This window comes from Lissotriton helveticus, chromosome 5_1 (assembly GCF_964261635.1).
Source record: "Lissotriton helveticus chromosome 5_1, aLisHel1.1, whole genome shotgun sequence".
In the NCBI taxonomy this organism is placed as follows: domain Eukaryota; kingdom Metazoa; phylum Chordata; class Amphibia; order Caudata; family Salamandridae; genus Lissotriton; species Lissotriton helveticus.
In genome coordinates, this window is record NC_136065.1 from 95,697,458 (window position 1) to 95,719,909 (window position 22,452).

At 47.8% G+C, this 22,452-nt stretch overlaps 1 protein-coding gene across 1 annotated transcript in view; it reads right to left on the bottom strand.

Moving 5' to 3' along the window:
- The window catches only part of LOC144754208 (E3 ubiquitin-protein ligase TRIM39-like), a 266,530-nt gene that overhangs the window by 149,571 nt on the left and 94,507 nt on the right, over positions 1–22,452 (bottom strand). Inside the window, exon 4 of the mRNA XM_078641793.1 lies at positions 12,635–12,657. Coding sequence (XP_078497919.1) covers positions 12,635–12,657 — 23 coding nt within the window. The remainder of the gene's footprint in view (positions 1–12,634; positions 12,658–22,452) is intronic.

Sequence of the window (22,452 nt, forward strand, 5' to 3'; positions counted from 1 at the left end):
CTTTATTTCAGGGACAAGAAATGGCTGATTACTTGGAACCAGTTTCACATGAAAAATATAAATGAGACACCTCAATCCCAATCGGATTATGTGGACCCTCGCCAATGTAACGCAAATTGCCCTGGCATGACATTGATCAAGAGGCCTACACATTTAGATGACATTTGATTTCAAATCATATACTTTCAAAATTACAAATTAAATACTGAACAAGTACATTTCATATACAATGATGCAAGTGGCCTAAAATCACAAAGTTAAGAGGTGATACAGTCGTCCCGAAAATCCATAGAAGGACACCAATCCCTATACTCCAAAAAGAAGTATAATATTTGGTTTTAAACTCCGTCCGTCCTGAGGAAGGTGCCATAATTGTAATCAACGCACCGAAACGCGTCGACAGTGGGACTTTTTAATGTATATGAAATGTACTTGTTCAGTATTTAATTTGTAATTTTGAAAGTATATGATTTTGAATTGTGTGTGACTCTGAGATAGATACCGTAAACCGGAATTGTTAGATAGCATATATAAGATTGTACCAGAGCACCCAATAAGAGTATATATTGAATGCAATTTTAAAATATGGTTTTATTGAGTATAAATGTTTTCCTATGAAAATAAATTTTGAGAGTAACAAAAAGGATATTCTAGTGTGGAGTACTAATATTTGTCTAGTGTCACAGTTACAAATCAAATGTCATTGATCTAAATGTGTAGGCCTCATGGTCACTAACTAAAAGAGTAATACACAGAAAGGAATTCTTTTTGACAAGTATCTGATACCCAGTCCTTTCTGGTCCCTGGGAAACTCTGTCTTTTGGAGAATGACATTGATCAAGCCATCTACTCAATCTTGCGGGTTTACTTGCTGATGCCTCACACCATGACGGAACAAGCTCCAAGCCAACTGCACATGGAGAGAGAGGTGGCGGACATCACCCCCCACCATCCAAGGTGGACATCAGCCTCAGCAGATGATGATGGCTTGGAGAATCAAGGACAAAAAAGAAGCCCGTTAATGACATAGCATCAGTCACTCTGATCTGCGTGTGAACGATCTGATGCAAGCCAAGGGCTGTCGGCTGAGGAGCAACTTCTGACTCCCCGATGAAAAGAATGTGGACGTGCAATTACACTTGCGCTCAGGAATCTCATGATCTGTTTAAAAGATTTCTTAAGCGCATGGCTGCCCCCAGAAGGGGGCTTACTGGGGCTAGTCACAGGTAAGACAACTGCAGAAGAGGAAGGCAGGTTAGGCCAAGGATGAGAACAACCAGGTCTTTAGTTGCTTCAGAAAACGTAAGTAGTTTAGAATCCTTCTTAGTTAATGGGGTTGGGGCAAGGACACGAAAAGAACGTCTGCCCATTCTAGCCAGATACAAGTCTGCCGAGCGCAAGACTCTCACAGGGTAATAAAATTGCATCAGAGAAGTAAGACTTGGAATCTCACCTCTCTACTAAAATCTCAAGGAGCCACACGCACTCTATATTTTAAATCTTGTTCACATATAAACGTTGGTCAGCATTAAACAGTTTTTTCCTCCAACGCAGCTTGATCTTTCTCACATTGCACCTTTTGGGCCACAACAGACAAATAGCCAGGACACGCATCCCTTGTGAAACTGACAGGAATCTCAGTTCTTGGATCAGTGTTGAAACCATGTGCAATTAGTTTGTGTTGTTCACCGCCATCTTGTATTTTTTCATTAAGTGATCCAGAGGGGGTGTACCTGTTAAGACTTAGAGGAAATTACATTGTTAGCTTCACAACAGAATAGATCATTGACATGTACAATGTCTCTTTAAGCTTGGTTTATAATGAGTTAGCAAGACTAGCCTATAAACAAGAAGCACATATGTGTATGTCACCTCATGGTGAAGGTTTGGAAGGAAAATGCTACTTATCCAGTATGCATCTGTTCTTGGCATATAGAGCTGTAGAGTCATTTGCTCGGCATAGACTGCCATCTAGTGTTGGGTCCGGATGTTTGCACTTTGTTTTTATTCGAAGAAGTCTTTTCAGTCACAAGGCCAGTGACTCCTCCTTTCGGTGTTAGTGCGCATGGGCATCGACTCCATTGTTAGATCGTTTTCCCACAGAGGGTGATAATGGAGTTAGTAAGAGTAGTAGAATAGAGATGTCCATGTGTATGTATCTAAGTAAGATATCACTGCAACAGGTATAGGTACCCAGGGAGATTGGTAGGCGAATGTGAATCTACAGCTCTACATGCCAAGAGCAGATGCATACTGGGTAAGTAGCATTTTCCGTTCGAGGCATGTGAGCTGTAGATCACATGCTTTGCATAGACTAGAAAGCAGTAATCTCCCAAAGCGGTGGCTAACCTGTAGCTGTTGCATAGGTTTGAAAGAGAGTACATAGAACTGCTTGGCCCACACTAGCTTGCTGTCTTGCTAACACATCTACACAATACTGCTTTGTGAATTTGTGAAGTGTAGACCATGTAGCAGCTTTGCAGATGTCATCTATAGGAATGTTTCCTAAGAATGCCTTAGATGCCCCCATTTTACGAGTGGAGTGCACTCTAGGGGGAATTGTTAACCCCTTCCACGCTTATGACGAGCTGAGCTCGTCTTGAGTTGCGCCGCTCGCATGCTCATGACGAGCTCAGCTCGTCATGTAACGCGGCTTTTAGAAAAAAGCCGCACAGCGCAAAAATAACCGCCGCACGCATGCGGTTAATGTTATTTTTGCTTTTGCATAGCATGTTTGAATGCATTTGACTATCCACCTTGCAATACCTAATTTTGAGATGGGATTGACTTTATGAGGTGGGGCAAAAGCTACAAAAAGTTGTTTTGTCTTAAGGAAAGGTATTGTCCTTTCTGTGTAATAGAGTAATGCTCTTTTAACGTCTAAGGTGTGTAGAGCATGTTCAACCACAGAATCTGGTTGAGGGAAGAACACAGGCAACTCAACAGATTGGTTGATATGGAAGGCAGAAATGACTTTGGGTAAGAACTTAGGATTAGTCCGAAAAACCACTTCGGTTTGGTACATTTGTAAAAATGCTTCCTGTATGGTTAGTGCCTGGAGCTCACCTACTCTCCTCAGTGATGTAATAGCTATGAGGAAAGCAACTTTTCAAGTGAGGAATTGCAGCTCCCATTTGTGCAATGTAGTAAATAAAACAAGGGGACCCCGATATGTGAACCTGGGAGTGATTAATGTTGTAGAAAAACAATGGTTCTGGTATGGGCAAAAAAGGTCCAAGGGAGGTAGTCTCCCATATGGGGACAGGGTGCTAGAGTCGTAATTGATAATTAATATCTTTGGGAGCGATAAGTAATATGCATAGGGACATGTAGGTCAAAATAACGTTTGTTATTTATTTTATAAAGATTATGCAAAAAAGGATTCAGGTGCTCACATAGGTAAGTGACAACAAGCGTGACATGATAAGTGAAGGTGACTTTAAAAACATAAACATTGAATTGACAGCATATAGGGAAACCCCTTGAGAAGTTATATAAAGTGTAGCGAGTTGGGGGGCGGAGCTTGGCAAGCGCCGATGTAAGACGCGCCAGCCTCGAGCTCCAGGCCGAAGCCTCGCATTATTCTTCATATATCCTGTCCTAGCTGTGCCCAAACTCCGAGAGCGGCAGAGTCTGCTGCGGAGCGCTGACGCGACAGCTCGCTACCGCTGGTGCCCTGAAATCGGCGGAATTATTTGGCTTTCGGAGCCTCGGGGACTCCCGACGGACCAGGCCGCAAGCACAGGACTCACCTAGCCGTCTGGCCGGCGTGCGTTGCGAGACGTGCGGCCGCCGAGGCAGGGTCCGCTCCGGACCTCCGGTGGAGGCGAAAATCGACGCCTGAAGAGCCTCTCGCGCTGAGTACTCTGCCATCGGTCTACAGAGCGGCGGGCGCTCCAGAGGTGAGGTGCGTGTAGAAAGCCTCACAAAGGCGGCGGAGGGCCTGGACCTAGTCGGCAAACACCAAGTGCAGGCCCGGATGGGCCTAGAACACCAAGCATAAGACACGTGACCCCCACACGGACTGCTTGGGGCTCCACTAGTGCCCCTGTGTCAGTGGGGGTGACGCACCTCGGAGCACCAGACACCATACACGGGTGAAGGCCCGGTCATAAGCGCACAGGCCCATTGGGAGCTACGAACACGAGGGGGGGGGGCTGCCCCCTTACTACCCCGGGGCTCTGGGATTGATTTGACCGGTGCTGTGGAGTGAACATCTCGGCAGGGAGTAGACAGGCGGGGGTCCCTGGCCTCCGCCAGAGGGCACCGTTAAATTGACCTCAAACCTATACTGAAGAGCCCGCGCAACCAACTGCACACCCTACGGGGGGTTTTGCCGCCCATTGGCGTAGATTTCCATAGGGGCAGTGTCCGGCGGCTCGGCGTTTGGTCTCTACCCCATCCACCCTACCCGCCAGAACTTTCCAGACTCTGGCAGCTGAGGCGGGCCCATACTCTGGCCAGATAGTTCTACCTGCGAGCCACCACGATGGGTAAGGGCGATAAAACCCAGATGAAACTAGCTTTCGAGCAACGGAAATCGAGAACGCAGGACCTCCCCGACCCCTCCAAATCCGGAATCATCGCAACAGCCCAGAGGAATGGAAGCCTCAGTCTACTCCGATATTAAAGACCTGCTAGTCACGATGGAAAAAGGCTTGCAAGACAGCATGGCGTCGATAGGATCTAAAATTGACGCACTGACTTACCGTATGGACCGCATGTCAGAGAGGGTGGATAAACACGCGGAGCGTCTAGACATGTCGGAGAGGCGATTGACTGAGGTGGAAGAAGCGCAAACTGAGCTGGATAAGGACCGTACGCAACTCAACAAACTGCTCCAGGTGATACAAGACAAATCGGAAGATTTGGAAGCGCACTCAAGACGTTCCAACATTAGAATTACGGGAATTGCGGAGACGACCCATACTGGTAAAATGGAGCTGTTTGTGGAGAAGCTGCTGACTACGCTGCTGGGGGACGGAGTGTTCTCGCACATGTTCATAGTGGAGAGGGCGCACCGTTCGCTGGGTCCCAGACTGCGCCAGGGGGCCCTCCCGAGACCCATAATTGCGAAACTGCTCAACTACCGAGATAGAGATACAGCACTGCGGTTAGCGAGGGAAAAAGGGAAGCTGCAGTTCGAGGGGATGGACGTCTCACTATACCCCGACTTCACGGCGAAAGTTCAGGAGGGGCGACGCCACTTTGCACCATACAAGCAGCAATTACGAGACATGGGTCTGGACTACGCTATGTTATACCCAGCTAAACTTCGGATAAATCTCCAGGGGCGCTCACACTTTTTCATAGACCCAAAGGAACTCCAAAAGTCGCTGAAGGTGTGGTCTAAAGAACAGAGACATAGCCCTAAGCGCCAGGAACAAGAACAGGACAACAACAGTCATCTAGACGAGCAGGAATAGAGCAATGACCGTTCTGCATTCTTCGCTGGAGACTTGTCCTTCCTCTGGGAGCGACCTGGGGAGCGCACCAGGGACTACGGGAGGTGCTCCTTGGGCAGATAGGTCAATGAAGAAAGGACGGTTGTAGGTGCAGCATGGGCCAGTGGGTCTACACTACGCTCCGGAACTACCTGTAATCTGGACTATGGGTGAGAACTTTCCAGTATATCCACCTCACTTGCAAATTGTAGTAGGTTTGGGGTCCGTGGAGGGCGCACAGTATTAGAGTCCAGATATAGAGATGCACCCAAAGACACTACTGGTGTAGCGCTCTCTATGCGCTGGGTTATACTTTCTGGGGAATGTATAGGATAGGCTTTTGGGCACATATGGATATTATGTTAAGAGGCTGATGCGAAAGGCTGGTGCGGGAGTTTAAGCTTCATTTTCTTGGAACTGTCTTTGCTACCTTGACAACCTCTGCCCTGGCGCTTTCAGCAAGTTAGACTGCTCCGGCAGTCTGAGGGGAAATTTGAGAGTCTGTTTTGGGAGGGAGCGGGGGGGGGGGGGGGGGGGGGTGTTGCATGCTAGGCCGAATTGGGGTTGGTCTGCTGTGGGTGGGGTTTGGGAGGTTGAGGGGGGTATTTTGCTTGCTTATTGCATGTTCTTTGGGAGGGTACGGGAACTGTCTCTCAACTGCACCTTGGTTGCTGGCGGCTGCGGCAAATGTTCTCAGTGAGCCGCATGCCACCTTGTTAATATACTATGTTGCGGGGGTGGCGGGAGGGAGCTGCAAGATGGGCCACCTCTCTGGGCTGATACTGTACGTTTATCTAATGTCGAACGAGTAGCTTAACTACTGCGATATGTTGTGGACCCGTGATGATGGCTGATGTACAGGGCATTGAAACACTGGGAGAGACTGAGTCACTTAAAGTACTAACTTGGAACGTCAGAGGCCTAAATGACCATCGGAAACTGCGTAAGGTTCTGAATTACCTCCAACGTCACAGGGTGGACTTGGCTCTTATTCAGGAAACACACCTTCCTTCCACGAGTAAAATGCTCCAAGTAAAGGGATTAATGGGTAACGTTACACAGGCTGGCTTAACTACACACTCTAGGGGAGTTCTGACATGGGTTAATCCCCGATCCAAGCTGCAACTCACACTTCTCTGCACCGATCCGGAGGGGAGGTATGTGATTTCTAGGTGCGTTGGGAAAGGTCAGGACTTGATTGTGGTGAATGTGTACGGCCCCAATTATGATTCTCCTGATTTCTACGATACTCTGGTTAGAAATGGCGGGGCGTTTGATGGAGGCCGAATGATTTGGGGAGGCGACTTTAACCTGGTGCTTAACCCAGACCTGGATAGATCGGCAGGGCCTCCTAGACGGCCTTGCGAGTGCTTGCAGGGATGACAGCACTGGATATGGTGGATGTTTGGAGGACCTTGCATGCAGACAGAGGGGGATACACACACTACTCGGCCTTCCACGACATACACACAAGGATAGACTACTGGTTGGTTTCTCGTTTGGTACTGCAACAAGTCAGGTCATGCAGTGTTCTGCCACGCACATTATCCGATCACTCTCCGATACTGATGACACTTAACACTCCAACTAAAGGAATCCCTCCCTGGCGATTTCCTCCGTACTCACTTCTTGACGAAGTATTCAGAGGTGAACTGGCGGAAGAGATAGACACTTTCTTTGCCATCAATATAGGATCGGTCGACAGCTTTCAAACGCTCTGGGAAACGTTCAAAGTATATATCCGAGGAATAGTCATGGCCAAACACTCTAGCGTCCTAAAGGCAATCAGACAAAGACTGAAATACCTAGAACAACAGATCTCAGTCATTGAAAATGGACAACAAGGTAATAGGTTGGGTGCACACACGGACGAGCTTCAAACTCTAATATCAGAATTCAACGAGGAGGCGGATAGAGAAGTCTGTCATATGGGCAAATACGCTACTGCACGCACATATGGAGAAGGTGAACGCCCTGGATCCCTACTGGCCAGGATTCTGAAGGGCAACAGACAGACGCAGAGAATTACGAACTTGGAGTTAGACTCGGGAGAAATCCTCACTGAGGAAGATGAAATATTGGCCGAATTCAGAGAGTTCTATGCGAATCTCTATGCCTCCAAATCCTCGAATGTAGGTGGCCAAATAGATGATTATTTAAGTTACATAAAAATGCCATTCCTGGCCGACTGGCAGAGGGATTTCCTTGCGGCCCCCATAGAGAGGGAAGAGATATCAGAAGCATTAGACAGTATGAGATCGGAGAGTGCCCCTGGAGTAGATGGCCTAACTGTGGGCTTCTACAAAGCGTTTAAAGATAAGATCATACTTCACCTGTCCTCGCTCTTTGATGAGATCTGCGAGGAAGGCGCTATGCCCCACTCCATGCGAGAGGCAATGCTGGTCACCATTCTAAAGCCTGGAAAGCCCCCTAATAAGTGTGGGTCCTACAGGCCACTATCTTTGCTGAATGTTGACGCCAAACTGTATGCGAAAGTGCTGGCTACACGTCTAGCGCTGGTGGCCCCAGAACTTTTGGCCCCGGGGCAAGCGGGATTTATACCAGCGAGGAATCTGACTTATAACCTTCGCACGGTGCTGGGAGCAATGCAGCACACACGGCAGGACACAAAAGCAGTGGCGATTTTCCTAGATATGGAAAAAGCCTTTGATTCGGTCGAATGGCCATTCTTGCTGCGAGTGTTAAGGAAACTGGGTCTGGGTGAACCATTCCTGTCAATGCTGGCAGCGCTATATCATCAGCCTTTAGCCCGCATACGTATGGGTGACAAGGTTTCGAAGACGATTGCTATAAGCAGGGGTGCGAGGCAGGGTTGCCCTCTCTCGCCACTTCTGTATGCGTTAGTGGCAGAGCCGTTGGCATGCGCTATCCGGGAGTATCACAGGCATAGGGCTATTAGCTACCCGACCTACAAGATAGGGATTTCTACGTACGCGGATGACACATTGCTCTACGTTAGAGACCCGGAGAGCAACCTGGCCTCGGTCCTGAGGGAGGTGGTACATTTCGTTGCCCTGTCTGGCCTTAGGGTGAACTGGGCAAAATCAGTGGTTTTTCCGCTGACCCCGATCACAGAACGCTTCGAGATGGAGTTCCCACTTCAGTGGACCTCGGAACCGGTACGCTATTTAGGAATTAAATTGCACACTGACCCAGACGTGATGGTTAGAGAAAACTATGGGGTGGCTTATAGCAAGCTGGTAGACGATGTAGAGAACTGGTGCAGACTCCCGCTGTCACTGATGGGACGCATCGCCATAATGAAGATGGTGGTTCTGCCCAGATTCTTGTTCCTATTCGCGAATCTCCCCATTGTGCTGTCGAAGGCATTCTTTGACACGCTGACGAAGGTCCTTATAAAGCTGGCCTGGGGGGGCAAGCAGCCCAGGGTAAAATGGGAAACTATAAAATTACCTTACGAGCAGGGAGGGTTAGGTGCTCCGGATCTAGAACGGTACTATAGGGTGGCACAGGCCACACATCTTCACACCTGGGTTCATGGCAGCCTGGATATACCGCATGTCATCCTGGAGCGACTCTTTGCTTCTCCTGCTCCATTACCGGCCATGGTATGCAATCCAATGGATCGCAAAGTAGGGAAGCTTGACTCGCTAATGACCACCAACCATGCATGGCAATCGCTGCTACGCTCACAGAACTGCGTACTATTATATTCCCCTAGTATGCTGCTCGAGTGGGCGGTCTGGTTACCCCCACTGGCTGAAGTAGGTGTGGTGAGAGCCCTGAACCAGTTAGGTCTAAGAGTTATGGGGGACCTTTTTGCCGAGGGACGAGTGAAGACCTGGGAGAGTGTAGCGAGATGACATACTGGTCCAACATTACTTCATGGCTTCCAATTTCACAGAGTGCGCAGCGCGTTTCTGGAACTGTTGGGTCCGGACCTGGCAGAGCCACCTGAAATCCTGGAATTAACACACGTCATCAAAACGGTCGCTCCGCAAAAGCTAATCACAACGCTATATAGGCTGGGTATGCAGCATAGCGAACAACAATACACGAAGGCTCGGCTGGCATGGCAGAGAGATCTGCAGATCCACATAGACGACAGTATGTGGGCCTATTGCTGCGCGAGCACAAGGAAGATATCACTGAATGGTAGACACCGGTTGGTGCACTTCAAATACCTGCAGCGAGTATATTATACACCCGAGAGGCTGTACAGATATGGTCTTAGACAGAGTCCGGAATGCGAACGATGCCACGCGGCATTAGCAGACTTTATGCACCTAGCATGGTACTGCCCGGGCATACAAAAGTTCTGGCGCAGGGTGTTTGCGGAGCTGACCAATATAGTGGGAGTAGAGCTCGAAGCGGACCCTGCTCTGGCGCTACTAGGCTATTCTAAGGACCACCCAGCAGCAACTCGTAAACTGGTGGACATGGGCTTATTGACGGCCAGGAGAGTGGTAGCGATGCGCTGGATGAGAGGCCCCCTGCCAACGGTAAAACAATGGTCCCGAGATATGCTGTACTGCAGCACACAATCTGAGGTGTATAGCGAACTTCTCCCCCCCAAGAATCGCCCCAAGAACTTCTGGGGGCTATATAAGACCTACCTATATGCTCATGACTCTGAGGTGGCCACGCCGGAAGCTACGTCAGAGAGCCTGATGACTCCGGGTAACGACAACTAGTGTGACTTAAAAGATGAGTTGAGTGCGGAGAAGACACTTCAGTAACGGTAGCATAAGGCACCACAACAGGCGACACATTTTCCCAATCACGTACAGCAGAGGGAGAGCGTGGGACAGTTCCGGGGGGAGGGTGCGGGGGGGGGGGAGTTGGGGTGGGGGGGGTGTACATAGTTGAGAGCATACATTGGGAACACATAACTGAAGGGAAGGCCTTACATGAGCACAATAGTGGAAGACATGGGAGTGTACACTCACCTACGGCATACACATGGGGAAGATCTAGATTAACAAACTCGCAACAAATGTAGTCTGACTTGGAGTCCCTCATTGACAAAAACGCCTCCAGACACCCGGGTTGTTGGTGCAGAGGCTGTGTATCCGAGATTGCGCTACTACGTGGTACTTTCCCATTATCCTGCTGCCGGCCTCCGGGTTGTAGGCAAGGCCCTGTGTGATCTACAATGGAACTCAATAAAGGTTTTTGAAAATTAAAAAAAAAAAAAAGTGTAGCAAGTTCCTGCTGTAGGGGTTCAATGCCGTTTCGATCTCAGCTATTCGAGATCCTCTTCAGGACATAGCAATTGTGAGCAAGCTGAATTCAAACATGGACTGAGCCAGGGAATTAACTGAACAATAGAGCAAAAATCGCTGAAAGTCAGAGAGGAGAGCACTGGGCTAATCCGATAGTGCCTGCCCAGGAGGTGCTCTTCAAACACGGACTGAGCCGGGGAATTAACTGAAGAACGGGCCGCCACGAGATTTCTGATTGAAGACCTTTGAGTCGAAACGATAAGTGGAAAATGGGAAAACGCGATCAAGAAATAACACCGTCTCGAGTAGTGGATTGCTTGTCAAAGGGAACCCGAGAAACGGTGCCGGACCAGAGCGCAGCAATTCACATCCGAATCCGATGGCAGAAAAAAATAATCTAACAATGGAGTCGATGCCCATGTGCACTTTCACCGAAAGGAGGAGTCACCGGCCTCGTGACTGGAAAGACGTCTTTGAAGAAAAACAAAGTGCAAACATTCACACCCAACACTAGTTCCAGGCTATGCAAAGCATGTGATCTACAGCTCACATGCCTCGAACACTTATTTACAGATTTAAGTATTGACATGAGTCCAATGGAAGGATCCCTCAGGATTGGAGACACTCCACAGGAAACTGAGATGTGGTAGGCAGTTTCTGCAGGTGAAGAAAGGTAGGCTGAGATGGCTTGAGTCAGCCCCCACACCCCCATAGCCCACAGGAATAGAGACGTGTGTGGACATGCACCCTGGCGAACGGCGTAACCATTATGCAATAGTTGTAAAGAAATGTCTCTTCATCTTATTTTAGAATTGAAAAATGACAATGAACTGATGCCCCCAAACAATACTTCATGTTTTCATGATGTACAACATGTAACTGATGACGCTGAACCACTGATGTTTATTGTTTGAATCTGTATTGTTACCAAAAAATTATTAATAAAGACCTTGAAAAAATGGATTGAAAAGAGGCTTTGAAAGACACACTAGGAAGTCTCTGAGGATTTGAAGAAGGATTCGGTGTCTGGAATGAGTGTTCAGTGACCCGGGCAGAGGTTTGAGGGTTGAAATGAGGCTTCTAAATACTCAAGATGATGCTACGAACTGGAGGGAGGTCATTGCAGACTGGAGAGAGATTTCTTATGATTAGGAGCAGATCTGAGGATTACCGTGAGGTGTATGAGAACTGGATGGACGAGACCTCTTTTTATTTGAGGGAATTTACTAAAGAATGAGGCCAGGACTGGTGGCTTAGTGGACTAATGTATCTACTGCAGTTGCCTGAGTTACACCTCCTGGTCACAGGTTCAAATCCTGGCAGGTCTACTCAACCTCTCCTCCTTTCTGACGTCGATAAAATGAGTCCCATTGAGTTGGGTAACAACAAACATCTGTTATTCAGCGCCAGGATACCCCTTTAGGGGTGAATGTGGCTTTACATATACACATGTTATGTTATTATATGACTTTAATGACATATCAATGAAGTTTGGAGGCACCGAGGGGACACTTTAAAGACTGGCCTCATAGTTAGGAAACTTTGAATGAGGTTCTGCACAACTCCTAATTGAGGAAAACCAGAGAGGGAGTTTCCAGAATGTGCTTGAGATTTATGTGTGCTCAGGGTACTTTTCTGAGGACTTCCAGTACGTTTTATGAATACAAATTTGTTTTGTGAGGACAGCAGCTCAGTTCTGTAGCAATTATTTCAAGACTCAAAGGAGTTTTCGTATGACTCACGGGGATTTAAAAAAATGTAAGAGAGCTTCCTGATGACACAAGGGAGTTTTCTGGGGACTTAAGTTTACAGAGGAATAAAAGGTATTTTCTGAGGATTTAAGGGGGTTTTTAAGGATGCAAATTGATTTTATCAGGATATGAAAGTTTCCTAGCATTTCGTGTGAGCTCAGTAGTGGCTTTACACACTGCAGCAGCGAGACCTGCTCCTTACACACAGAGGAGGATATTAAACTAGACTTACCTGATTATGGTGCTTCTGACATCCTGCCAAACAAAAAAACAAACACAGTGAAATCAGTTTCCAGAGAAGATGTTAATGTTATGGAAGTATTTTTAGGAGTGAAACACTTCTATCTATGGTTAGAAAACAGTGACTGGGGTCACATAGCACAGCACATTCTGTGGTATTGCATGACTAAGCACAGATTGTGATATTCTGAATGAGGTCACATGACACAAAAAACTGATATTCTCAATGGTAATGACATAGCACAGTGTCTCCCTGACCTCAACACTTTGGACCCAAGAATGATTGTAGTATAGAGGCCGTATAAACTATTAAGACTCTATACTTTGCAAATATAGTAGGTCTATCAAAATTGCATTTGAAGACTGATGAAATTATTGTCATGTATGCTATGTTTAATTGTCACTGTACATAGAGTCTTTGCAATTTGTATATTGCAAAAGTCATGGTTGTGTTTATACAATAGTCTTCTATGTTTTGAAAAAGAAAACTAATGAAAAAAACAATTGAATATAACCCTGTCATATAACCCTGTCTTGAACATTTGACTTTTTAGTTTTGTCTACCCAAATCAACAATTGTATGGTTGCTCAAACCATTTCTCAACAAATTTTAATTGTATTAAATATTGTTTAGTAATCAAACTTTACCTGCAGGTGAAATAGATGACCTGTGGATAAAAAACGTATACAGTACTGATGGACCAAGAGGCAATTGTTCACTGCTTAGATGTTGTATGTAAATATTTTATTTAAATGTATGTAGTGTGCACGATTGTGGGTTAGAGTGTGTTTGTCTGAAACAGATCATGAGTTTGTGAGTCAGTGACAGGTAGTGAGTGAGAACCACTAAAAGGTAGTGAGTGAGAATAAGTGAGATCGATTGTCAGTGAGTTGTTAGTGAGTATGAGTGAATCAGAATGAGTGAAAATAAGAGTGGGTGGACATGAGTGAGTATTATTGAATAAGAGTTAGAGTGAATGTCAGTGAGCGTGAATGAAGGAGAGAGAACGAGTGCGTGAGAGTGTGTGAGAATGACAGTTAGTGCAAGTGAGTATGAGTAAGTGTTAGATTTGGGGGTCTATGGTTGGCAGAGGTAGGTACCTTTGACCAAATAGGGACCCTTGCTTCTAGTCAGGGTAAGGGGGTACACTCCTAAAATAACCCCTGCTCACCCCCTTGGTAGCTTGGCACGAGCAGACAGGCTTATCTCAGAGGCAGTGTGTAAAGTATTTGTGAACACATACAGTAACACAGTGACAACACTACAGATGGACACCACACAAGTTGTAGTATACAAAATAAGTATTTTTATATAGACAAAACACAAGACCACAAACGACAAAAATCCTCAATACTGTACTTAAAATGGTAGAATTTGCTCAGTTCTGTTTAGATGTTAAAATGCGACACTGTCAATGTAGCTTAGGATGCGCAACGCTATACAGCGAAAGTGTTGCAGGGTAGGTGATGAGTCGGTTCCTTACACGCAAGAACGGTGATGCGTCAGGTCCCTACTGATGCGTAGGAGATGCGTGGTTCTTCTTGGCGTGGGGAGATGATGCGTTGGTTTCTTACCGCGCTTCCGCGGCGATGCGACCAGCAGCGCCGTGATGCGATGAAGATCCTGTGCAATGAACAAAAATGGCGTCTTCTCCTTGATGCTTCACAATGCATGCATGCCAAACGGCCGCGCGGCCACTCAACTATTCTCTGTGCCACAATAGGCCCTGTGACGCGCTTCCGGGTGATGCGGTGGCGTCTGATGCGACGTAGATCCACTTCTCCGGCGATGCGAGGCGCTTCGGTAATGACGAGACAACCTGCAGCGACGACACGCTTTCCCAGCGATGCACGACAGCGGCGATACGCTTCTCCGATGATGTGGCGGCGTCTGGTGTGACGTCGATCCTCTTCTCCAGCGATGCGAGTCGCTTTGGCGTTGTGAAGCGACTGCGGCAGTTCGGCGACAATCTTCTCCTTCGTGAGTCGCACTTCAAGCTCTTTGCGACACGCAGTCCATCAGAAAACCCCACACAGCTGCAGACACTTCCAAAGAACTCTTGGGCAGCTGATGGTTGAAGTCTGTTGTCCCTGAAACTTCAGCAGGAGGCAAGCTCTTTCTCAAGCCCTTGGAGATCCTTCGCAAGCTGATGAAAGTAGACACAAAGTTTCTCTCTCCTTCCTTTGGCAGTCAGGCAACCACTGCAGGGCAATCCCCCAAGCAGCACTTCAGCTTAGGGAAAGTCTCTCCTCAGTATCTCTGGTTCCTCTCCTCAGCAAAGGTTTCTTCTTGTTTCCCAAAAGTGATGTAACGTTCTGGGGTCTGGGTCCCCTCTTTTATACACAGTTTCTATTCGTTCTCTGAAAGCAGAGAGGCATTTGCCTAGTCCAAACCAGTTCTGGTCAGTCCTGGAGAACTCTGTTTACATGACTCCTTCTTTCCTTTCACAGTGCAGGGCAGGGACATCAGACCACCACAGGAGGTGGAAACAGCATTGTGGAGGGAAGGCACAGCCCTATTCAGGTCCCAGGTGCAACTCCTCCCACCCATCTGCATGCAGATCTCTCTATTCAGCCCTGTGCTGACTCACCCCATCTCCTGGAATTCCCCAGCCCCTGTCACTCAAACTCCAGACTACACAACCTAGCAGAGGCAAGCTTGGATAGTTAGGCAAGAAAGTACCTACTTTCTAAAAGTTGTATTTTCAAACACAGAATGTTAAAACCAACTTCACTAAAGGCTGTATTGTATCATTTTGAGTTCAGGCATACTAAACTCGAATTTCCACCTAGTTCCCCGAGTCAGTTAGGATTATAAAATGTAATAATCAAACTGCTCATTCGTGCCTACGAGAACCAGGTAGCCTTGCAATAGTGAAAAACGAAAATGGCTGTAATTCACTGTTAGGACATGCCACACACACCATGGCATGTCCTAGCTTATACTTACAATGCACCCTGCCCTTGGGCCTACCATAGGGGTGTCTGAAATGAAGAAAAGGGAAAGTTTAGGGACTGGCAAGTGGGTGCACTTGCCCAGTCAACATGGCAGTACCAGACTGCGCACAGGCTCTGCAATAGCAGACCTGAGACACACTTTTACAGGCTTCTGTGGGTGGCACTACCAGTGCTGTAAGCCCACCAGCAGCATTTGATTTACGCACCCTGGGCATACTCAGTGCACTGTACTAGGGTCTGACAAGTAGACCAAACCAGCCAATCATGGAGTCACTAATCCATACATCAATTTACAATGGGGAGAGTGTTGGAATTAGGGATCTCTAGTTGGCACAGGTAGGTACTTTGAAAAATAGGGACCCTCTACTCTAGTCAGAGTAAGGCAGTACACTCCTAGAATAACCCCTTCTCACCCCCTTGGTAGCTTGGCACGAGCAGACAGGCTTATCTCAGAGGCAGTGTGTAAAGCATTTGTGAACACATACAGTAATCAAGTGACAACACTACAAATGGACACCACACAGGTTGTATAGTTATAAATATAAGTATGTTTTATATAGATTTACCACAAGACCATAAACGAAAAAAAATAATCGACAATACTATTAGAATTCAAGAGTTCTGGTTAAAGTTCTGTGCGAGTCGGTAGCCCTGTCCGGCTACAGAGTTGCGGAAATAACAAAGAGTCTAACAAATCCAGCGGAACGCATCGGTCCGGGCCCACTCAAATGTCGACAGACTCAGTCATAGTACCTTTTACTTGATGCGGCCGGCACAGACATGCGAGCCGGTTCCGGTGTTCTTCGCGGTTTAAAAAAGAAGGTGTTGCAGGACGCATTGTCCCTCGATGCGGTGCAGGCAGCGGCCTGTTAACGGAGTCGGTGGATCCAAGGCGTGCGTTGCAGGGCCAGACGGTGCTTCGTTGCAGTGCTCCCAGCTTGCAGTGTGGCGACAGAGCCGGAGTTCGGGAGCTGGCATAGATCAGTCCGGATAGCAATGCGAGTCAGGCGGTGTATCGTGAAGCATGCGAGGTGGTGCCCAACTCCGGTGCGTTTAACAGGACTCGAAGTCAGCAGTAGTGACCACGTCGTTCAGACCAGTACGAGTCGGCTTAGCGAGGCGTTGCACATCACGGTGTCCACCAGTCGCGGTGCAGGCAACGGCTCGGTGATGGCGTCAGGACGGAGTCGGTGAGTTCAGAGCTTGCGTTGTTCGAGGCAGACGTTGGTCGATGCGGTGCCTACAGGACACCGGGCCGGTCGTGAGAGTCGGTCACAGCTCCCTGCCTCTGTAGCCACTGAAATAGTGTTTCCAGCAGCAATTCACAAAGGCTGGTGAAGTCTACTGGTCCTGAGACTTAGGTCAGGGGGCAAGCTCTCATCCAAGCCCTTGGAGATCTTTCAAAAGTTGAAAATAAAGTACACAAAGTTCTTTCTCCTTTCTTTGGCAGTCAGGCAACCACTGCAAGCCAATCCCCCAAGCAGCACTTTAGCTTGGGAATAGTCTCTCCTCAGTTTGTTCTTGTAGTCCAAATGTGATACAATTTGTTGGGATCAGGGTCCCATTATTTATACCACAAAATCCTTTGTTCTCTGAGGGCAGAGTGGCCAGTTCTGAAGTACTCTGTTTACCAGACTTTTCCTTTCCTTTCACGGTGCAGGGCAGGAACATCAGACGGCCCACAGGAGGTGGAGCCAGCATTGTGGAAGGCAAGTACAGTCCTGGAGCACTTTGACAGCTTTCCTTCTCTTCTTTCAGTGTGCAGGGCAGAGAAATCAGCCGCACCCCAGGAGGTGGAGCCAGCATTGAGTAAGGCAGGCACAACCCTATTCAAGGTTCAGGTGCAACTCCTCTCTCCCATCTAGATGCAGATCTCTCTATTCACCACTGGGCTGGCTCATCCTGTCTCTTGGAATCCCCCAGCCCTGTTACTCACAAAACCAGACAAAGGAATACACAACCTAGCAGAGGCAGGCTTTGGATAGTTAGACAAGCAAATACCTACTTTCTAAAATACACAGAATATGAAAATAAACTTCACTAAAAGATGTATTTTATTATTCTGAGTCTAGGCATACTAAATTCGAATTTCTTCCATGTTCTCTGAGTCCGTTAGGATTATAAAATGTAATAATTCTAACAGCCCATTCTGGCCTATGGAGAACAGGTAGCCTTGCAATAGTGAAAAACAAAAATGGCTGTATTTCACTATTCGGACATGCCACACACATCAGGGCTTGTCCTACCTTATACTTACAATGCACCCTGCTATTGGACTTACCATGGGGGTGACTTGTATGAAGAAAAGGGAAGGTTTAGGGACTGGCAAGTGGGTGCACTTGCCCAGTCAGCATGACAGTACCAAACTGCACGCAGGCTCTGCAATGGCTGACAGATACATTTTACAAGGCCGCTTCTGTGGGTGGCACAAACAGTGCTGCAAGCCCACTAGCAACATTTGGATTACACGCACTGGGCACACTCACTGTACTAGGGTCTGACAAGTAAACCAAATAGCCAATCATGGAATCACTAATTAATCCATTCATTTACAGTAGGGAGCACTGTGGCACTGGACAGCAGTGGTACAGTGCCAAAGCATCTAACACCAGCAAAAATACATGAGGCAACAGCAAAAATGGAAGAGAGAACCACGCCAATGGTGCCAATATGCACTTTAGCACTGATCAGCAGCGGTAAAGTGCCCAGAGTCATAAAACAGCCAACAACAGGTCAGAAAAAAATACAGGTGGAAGGCAAAAATTTCAGGGATGACCCGGCAAAAAGGGCCAAGTCCAACACAACCCCCTTCCAGCAAAAATACAGAGGAGACCAATTATTACCCTGATGGGTTTCTCTGCTTTGGGCGATAGAACATGGACCCTGGCCTGCAACAACAGGGGCATATTCCAGTTCTACGCCAATCTGAACCCATTTCAATTCCTCTGTCCATACTCTCAGGGCCCACCATGCTAACCCATGGGGAACCCTTCTCCACACCTGTGGACACCATCTGTGCAGCACCTAACCTTACCTTGCTCACAGGTGTATCCCAACAGACAGACATCAAGCCACATTGGCCACTGACAGTAGTCAGTGATGAGACCCAGGCCGTATGCCTCTCAGGGCTCTCAAACCTCTGTGGCATCAGAGAGCGGGGGCAGTAGCCCGAGGTACTTGGCACCCTTTGTCCACTCTCCCTCCTGTCAGGTCAGGTATGACATCCTGACACTGACCGACCAACCCTGGGACTGTACCCGGCGTCAGGACAAGAGACTGGGGTGGGCTCTCTCACACCCAGTCCTCATCCTCGGGGCTCTGCACCCTCCCAATTGGAGTGGTACCCCCTTCTAGAATTGTCAGGGTGCCTGTAGCAGGTGTCCTGCACAATTCACCCACCAGTTCAGCGGTTCTATCTTGCAACTAGGCTTCCAGGTCAGGGTTGACACCCTGAACCTGGCCCTCCAACCTAGGGTCTCAACCCTTGGGTTGAACCAGGGTCAGAGGTAAGGACTCCCTCCCTCTGCACCCCCTTCCAGAGTACTGCACCCTCCCTTCAGGGGTGATACCCCTAGAAGACCAACCGGTCAGGACACTGTTTACAGTTGTTCCACCCTCCAGGTCAGACAACACCTGAACCTGGCTTCCTAACCCAGGAACCAAACCCTGCAGTTGAACACTTGCCTGGCACACCAGGACTTCCTGGGGAGCACGCATGCCCCCCTGAGGGAAACACACAACTCATGTGTCGTGTGACAGTCTGCCTGGCGCAGATCTCCCGACCCCTGTCCATCTGACTGTGCATGAACATCCCCCAAGACAGAAGTGGTGTCACCATGGTCATTCCTTGGTGACTCAGCCCTTCTGGGTGGCCCCTGACCCACTGGTTCGTCCACTGGGGACTCTTTACCATCTCACCACTCAATCTGGACTTCCGCACCCTACACTTAGGAGTGGTACTGCCAGACAGCAGAACTGATGGAGGCCAGCTTACGGACACTCCCAGTTCACCAGACATTAGGGAATCCCCCTCAATGAGCGGGCCATCAGGAAATCCTAGGGTCCCCACCTGGTGTTCCCTTAAAGAACCATCCAGGCTCTGAGACTGGGTTTCAGGCACCTTGGGACATGCAGCCCCCCACTCACTTCTTCTCCACTGAGACAGGACGGGAGTCCCTACACCCCTCCCAATACACTGGGACCTAGCTCGGCTATACTGAACCTCTTCCCCCACTTTGGGCTGGAAGATACCTGAGCCACTCCTATGAGGGTCACTCCCCAATGCCTCTCCAGACCCTCTGGAATCCACCAAAATGTCTGCCTCCAATGTGAGCTCCCGGGGGTCAGATAGCTCACTCTCCAACAGGTGTTGGCATAGCTCTGGAAAACAGGGACATACAATATGCTCTCCCATAATTGGATAACACAGGCCCCCATGAGGATTAACCAAACTATCCTTCAATTCTCCATCCAGTGCCTTGCACACGTAACCCGCACCACTCTCCTGAGATTGGCATCTACCTGTCTCTGTCACACAACCCACACTCTTCTGGGCGGCCTTCACACTCATACACCAGGACTTCAACCATGGAGGAACCCCTCTCCCTGCACCTCTCATCTAGAGTCAGTAGAGTGTCCCTCCCACCACTAGGACTATGAACCCCTGTGCCAGTTTCCCAATTCACCTCAGGGACATTGCGCACCACTGGAGCTACCTCACATCCTGGAAACCCCTGGTGTATGTCAACCCCCGCTACATCTCTGGGTGTGTGTACTGCTCCCTCAGCACTAGATAACTTAATATTGCTGCCACCATCTGTAGTGACCGATATTGTGGTAGATGGTGATTGGATGCGCTTATGACGGTTGCTCACCACCATCTCAGCACATTGTAGCTCAGTATAGTGACCTCTAGATAGCACTGACTATTGCCTTTGTCATGCTTTGCAGTTCACATCATCACACAACATAGGGATGTGTAGGCCTGAAGATCTCTTTATGTTTCTGACTTTATCTTGCTTAGTGCCTATTGGATTTGGCATGATCTTATGCCTTCTTTCTATGGTCTTTGCTCTTTTTCGGGCCTAGAGGCCTATGCTTGAGAGATGCCATGTTCTTTTCTGACATCATTTTTCTGAGCCTCTTCAGGTGAAAGGCAATGTTTTAGTTTTCACGTGTTGTTCGCTAGCAGTGAACCAGAGAGGACTGGTTCTTATCGGATTAATGTCCTTGCCCTGTGGTGTAGACGCAACAACAGACCGGCCGGCTGGGGGTGCATCTTTGGCACAGGGAGTGGTGCAAGAATCTGATGGAGGGCTGGGCGCTTGCTAGAAGCTTCTCTGGAAAACCTGCATTCTATATTAGCAAGAGAGTTAGAGGGCACGGTGCCATTTAGCCATTTAGTCATTTGCCACTTGCAAGTTGGAAGCAAGGTTATTAAGATGGAAGGGTCAGCTGCAGATGGGAGTTGTCTGTGGGAGCCAGTTTGTTCAGATGGAGAGGCCATGGGTAACATCAGATGCTGGTGATAACAGAATCCTGATCGAACCAGAGAGATGGGCCCCCTTGAAAGCCAGATGTATAGAAACATGGTGAGGTGTTCTAAGAATGTTTTTATTATCTCTTTATGTCTAACCATCTTTAATTTTCAGCTCCTATATGTATGTATGTGTTGTGATTGCTCATTAGTTATTTCTTTCCTGGTCATTCTAGCATTGTGTAATAAAGAACATTAGTTATTTCGTTCCTGGTCATTCTATCATTGTGTAATAAAGAGACCCCAATGTGCATTAGTTTCATTTGTCTGTTGTCTCTAAGAGAGACTGTGGGTTCTTCTTAGCCAGGTGCTGTTGTACAGAAAGATGGTGAAATTCCCTTCTTACAGGTAACTGATGACAGGAAGGTGCACTGCTTCTAATTAGATATGGCTGCAGGTGCAATGGGTATATTATACTTTTTGTGAGGGAAGGCCGGGACCCTTTCTTTATGGGAGGGAAACCAGCTCCCAACAGGAATGTCCAAATTCTAGGTGTTGCTCTCAGGCAGTATTGCATTGCTATTCACCGGAAGGTGTTGGTCGTCGGAAGGCGTTGCTGTTTCTCGTGCTAGGTGCGCATTGCTCTCGCAGAATTGCGTTGCAACTCACCGGAAGGTGTTGTTCGTCGGAAGGCGTTGCTGTTTCTCGTGCTAGGTGCGCGTTGCTCTCGCAGAATTGCGTTGCTATTCACCAGATGGTGTTGATCGTCGGAAGGCGTTGCTGTTTCTTGAGTTGTTTGCATTATTGTACATATCACGCAAGACTATGGCTCCAGATCTTTAGTATTTCCAGCTGTATGTGTGGTTATTCGTGTTATTCCTTTCTCAGGTTGGTATTTTAGGTGTCTATGTTTGGTGTTTTTATGAGTCCTGGGAAGGGCTGTGGTAAGTAATGACTTGGTGAGTGACAGGAGTCCCAAATTGTAGCAAAAACCATTTCATTACATCTTGGCGTCATGACTCACAGGATTCGACGGGTGGAATTGTGCAAGGGAAAACAATTATATCTTGGTGTCTGAACCTACAGGATTGAAGGGTGGAATTGTGTAAGGAGAAATTGTTTACATCTTAGTGTTGTGACTTTAAAGGTTTAAAGAGGTGGACTGTATTCTATAGGAAAACAAACAGTTGGCTCTTGGTTGTTAATGAAGGTCCTGGATAGGAATTGACTCCTTGTGGAGTACTGGCCCAGGAGTGAGTTACTTATGCTTTGTTGGATGAAAAGTGTTGTGTAAAAAAAAATGTGTACATAGCTTAGCTGAGTTGCTTGTGCTCTATTGAGTGTGAAGTGTATTTTGTATAAAGAAGCTTGTAAAT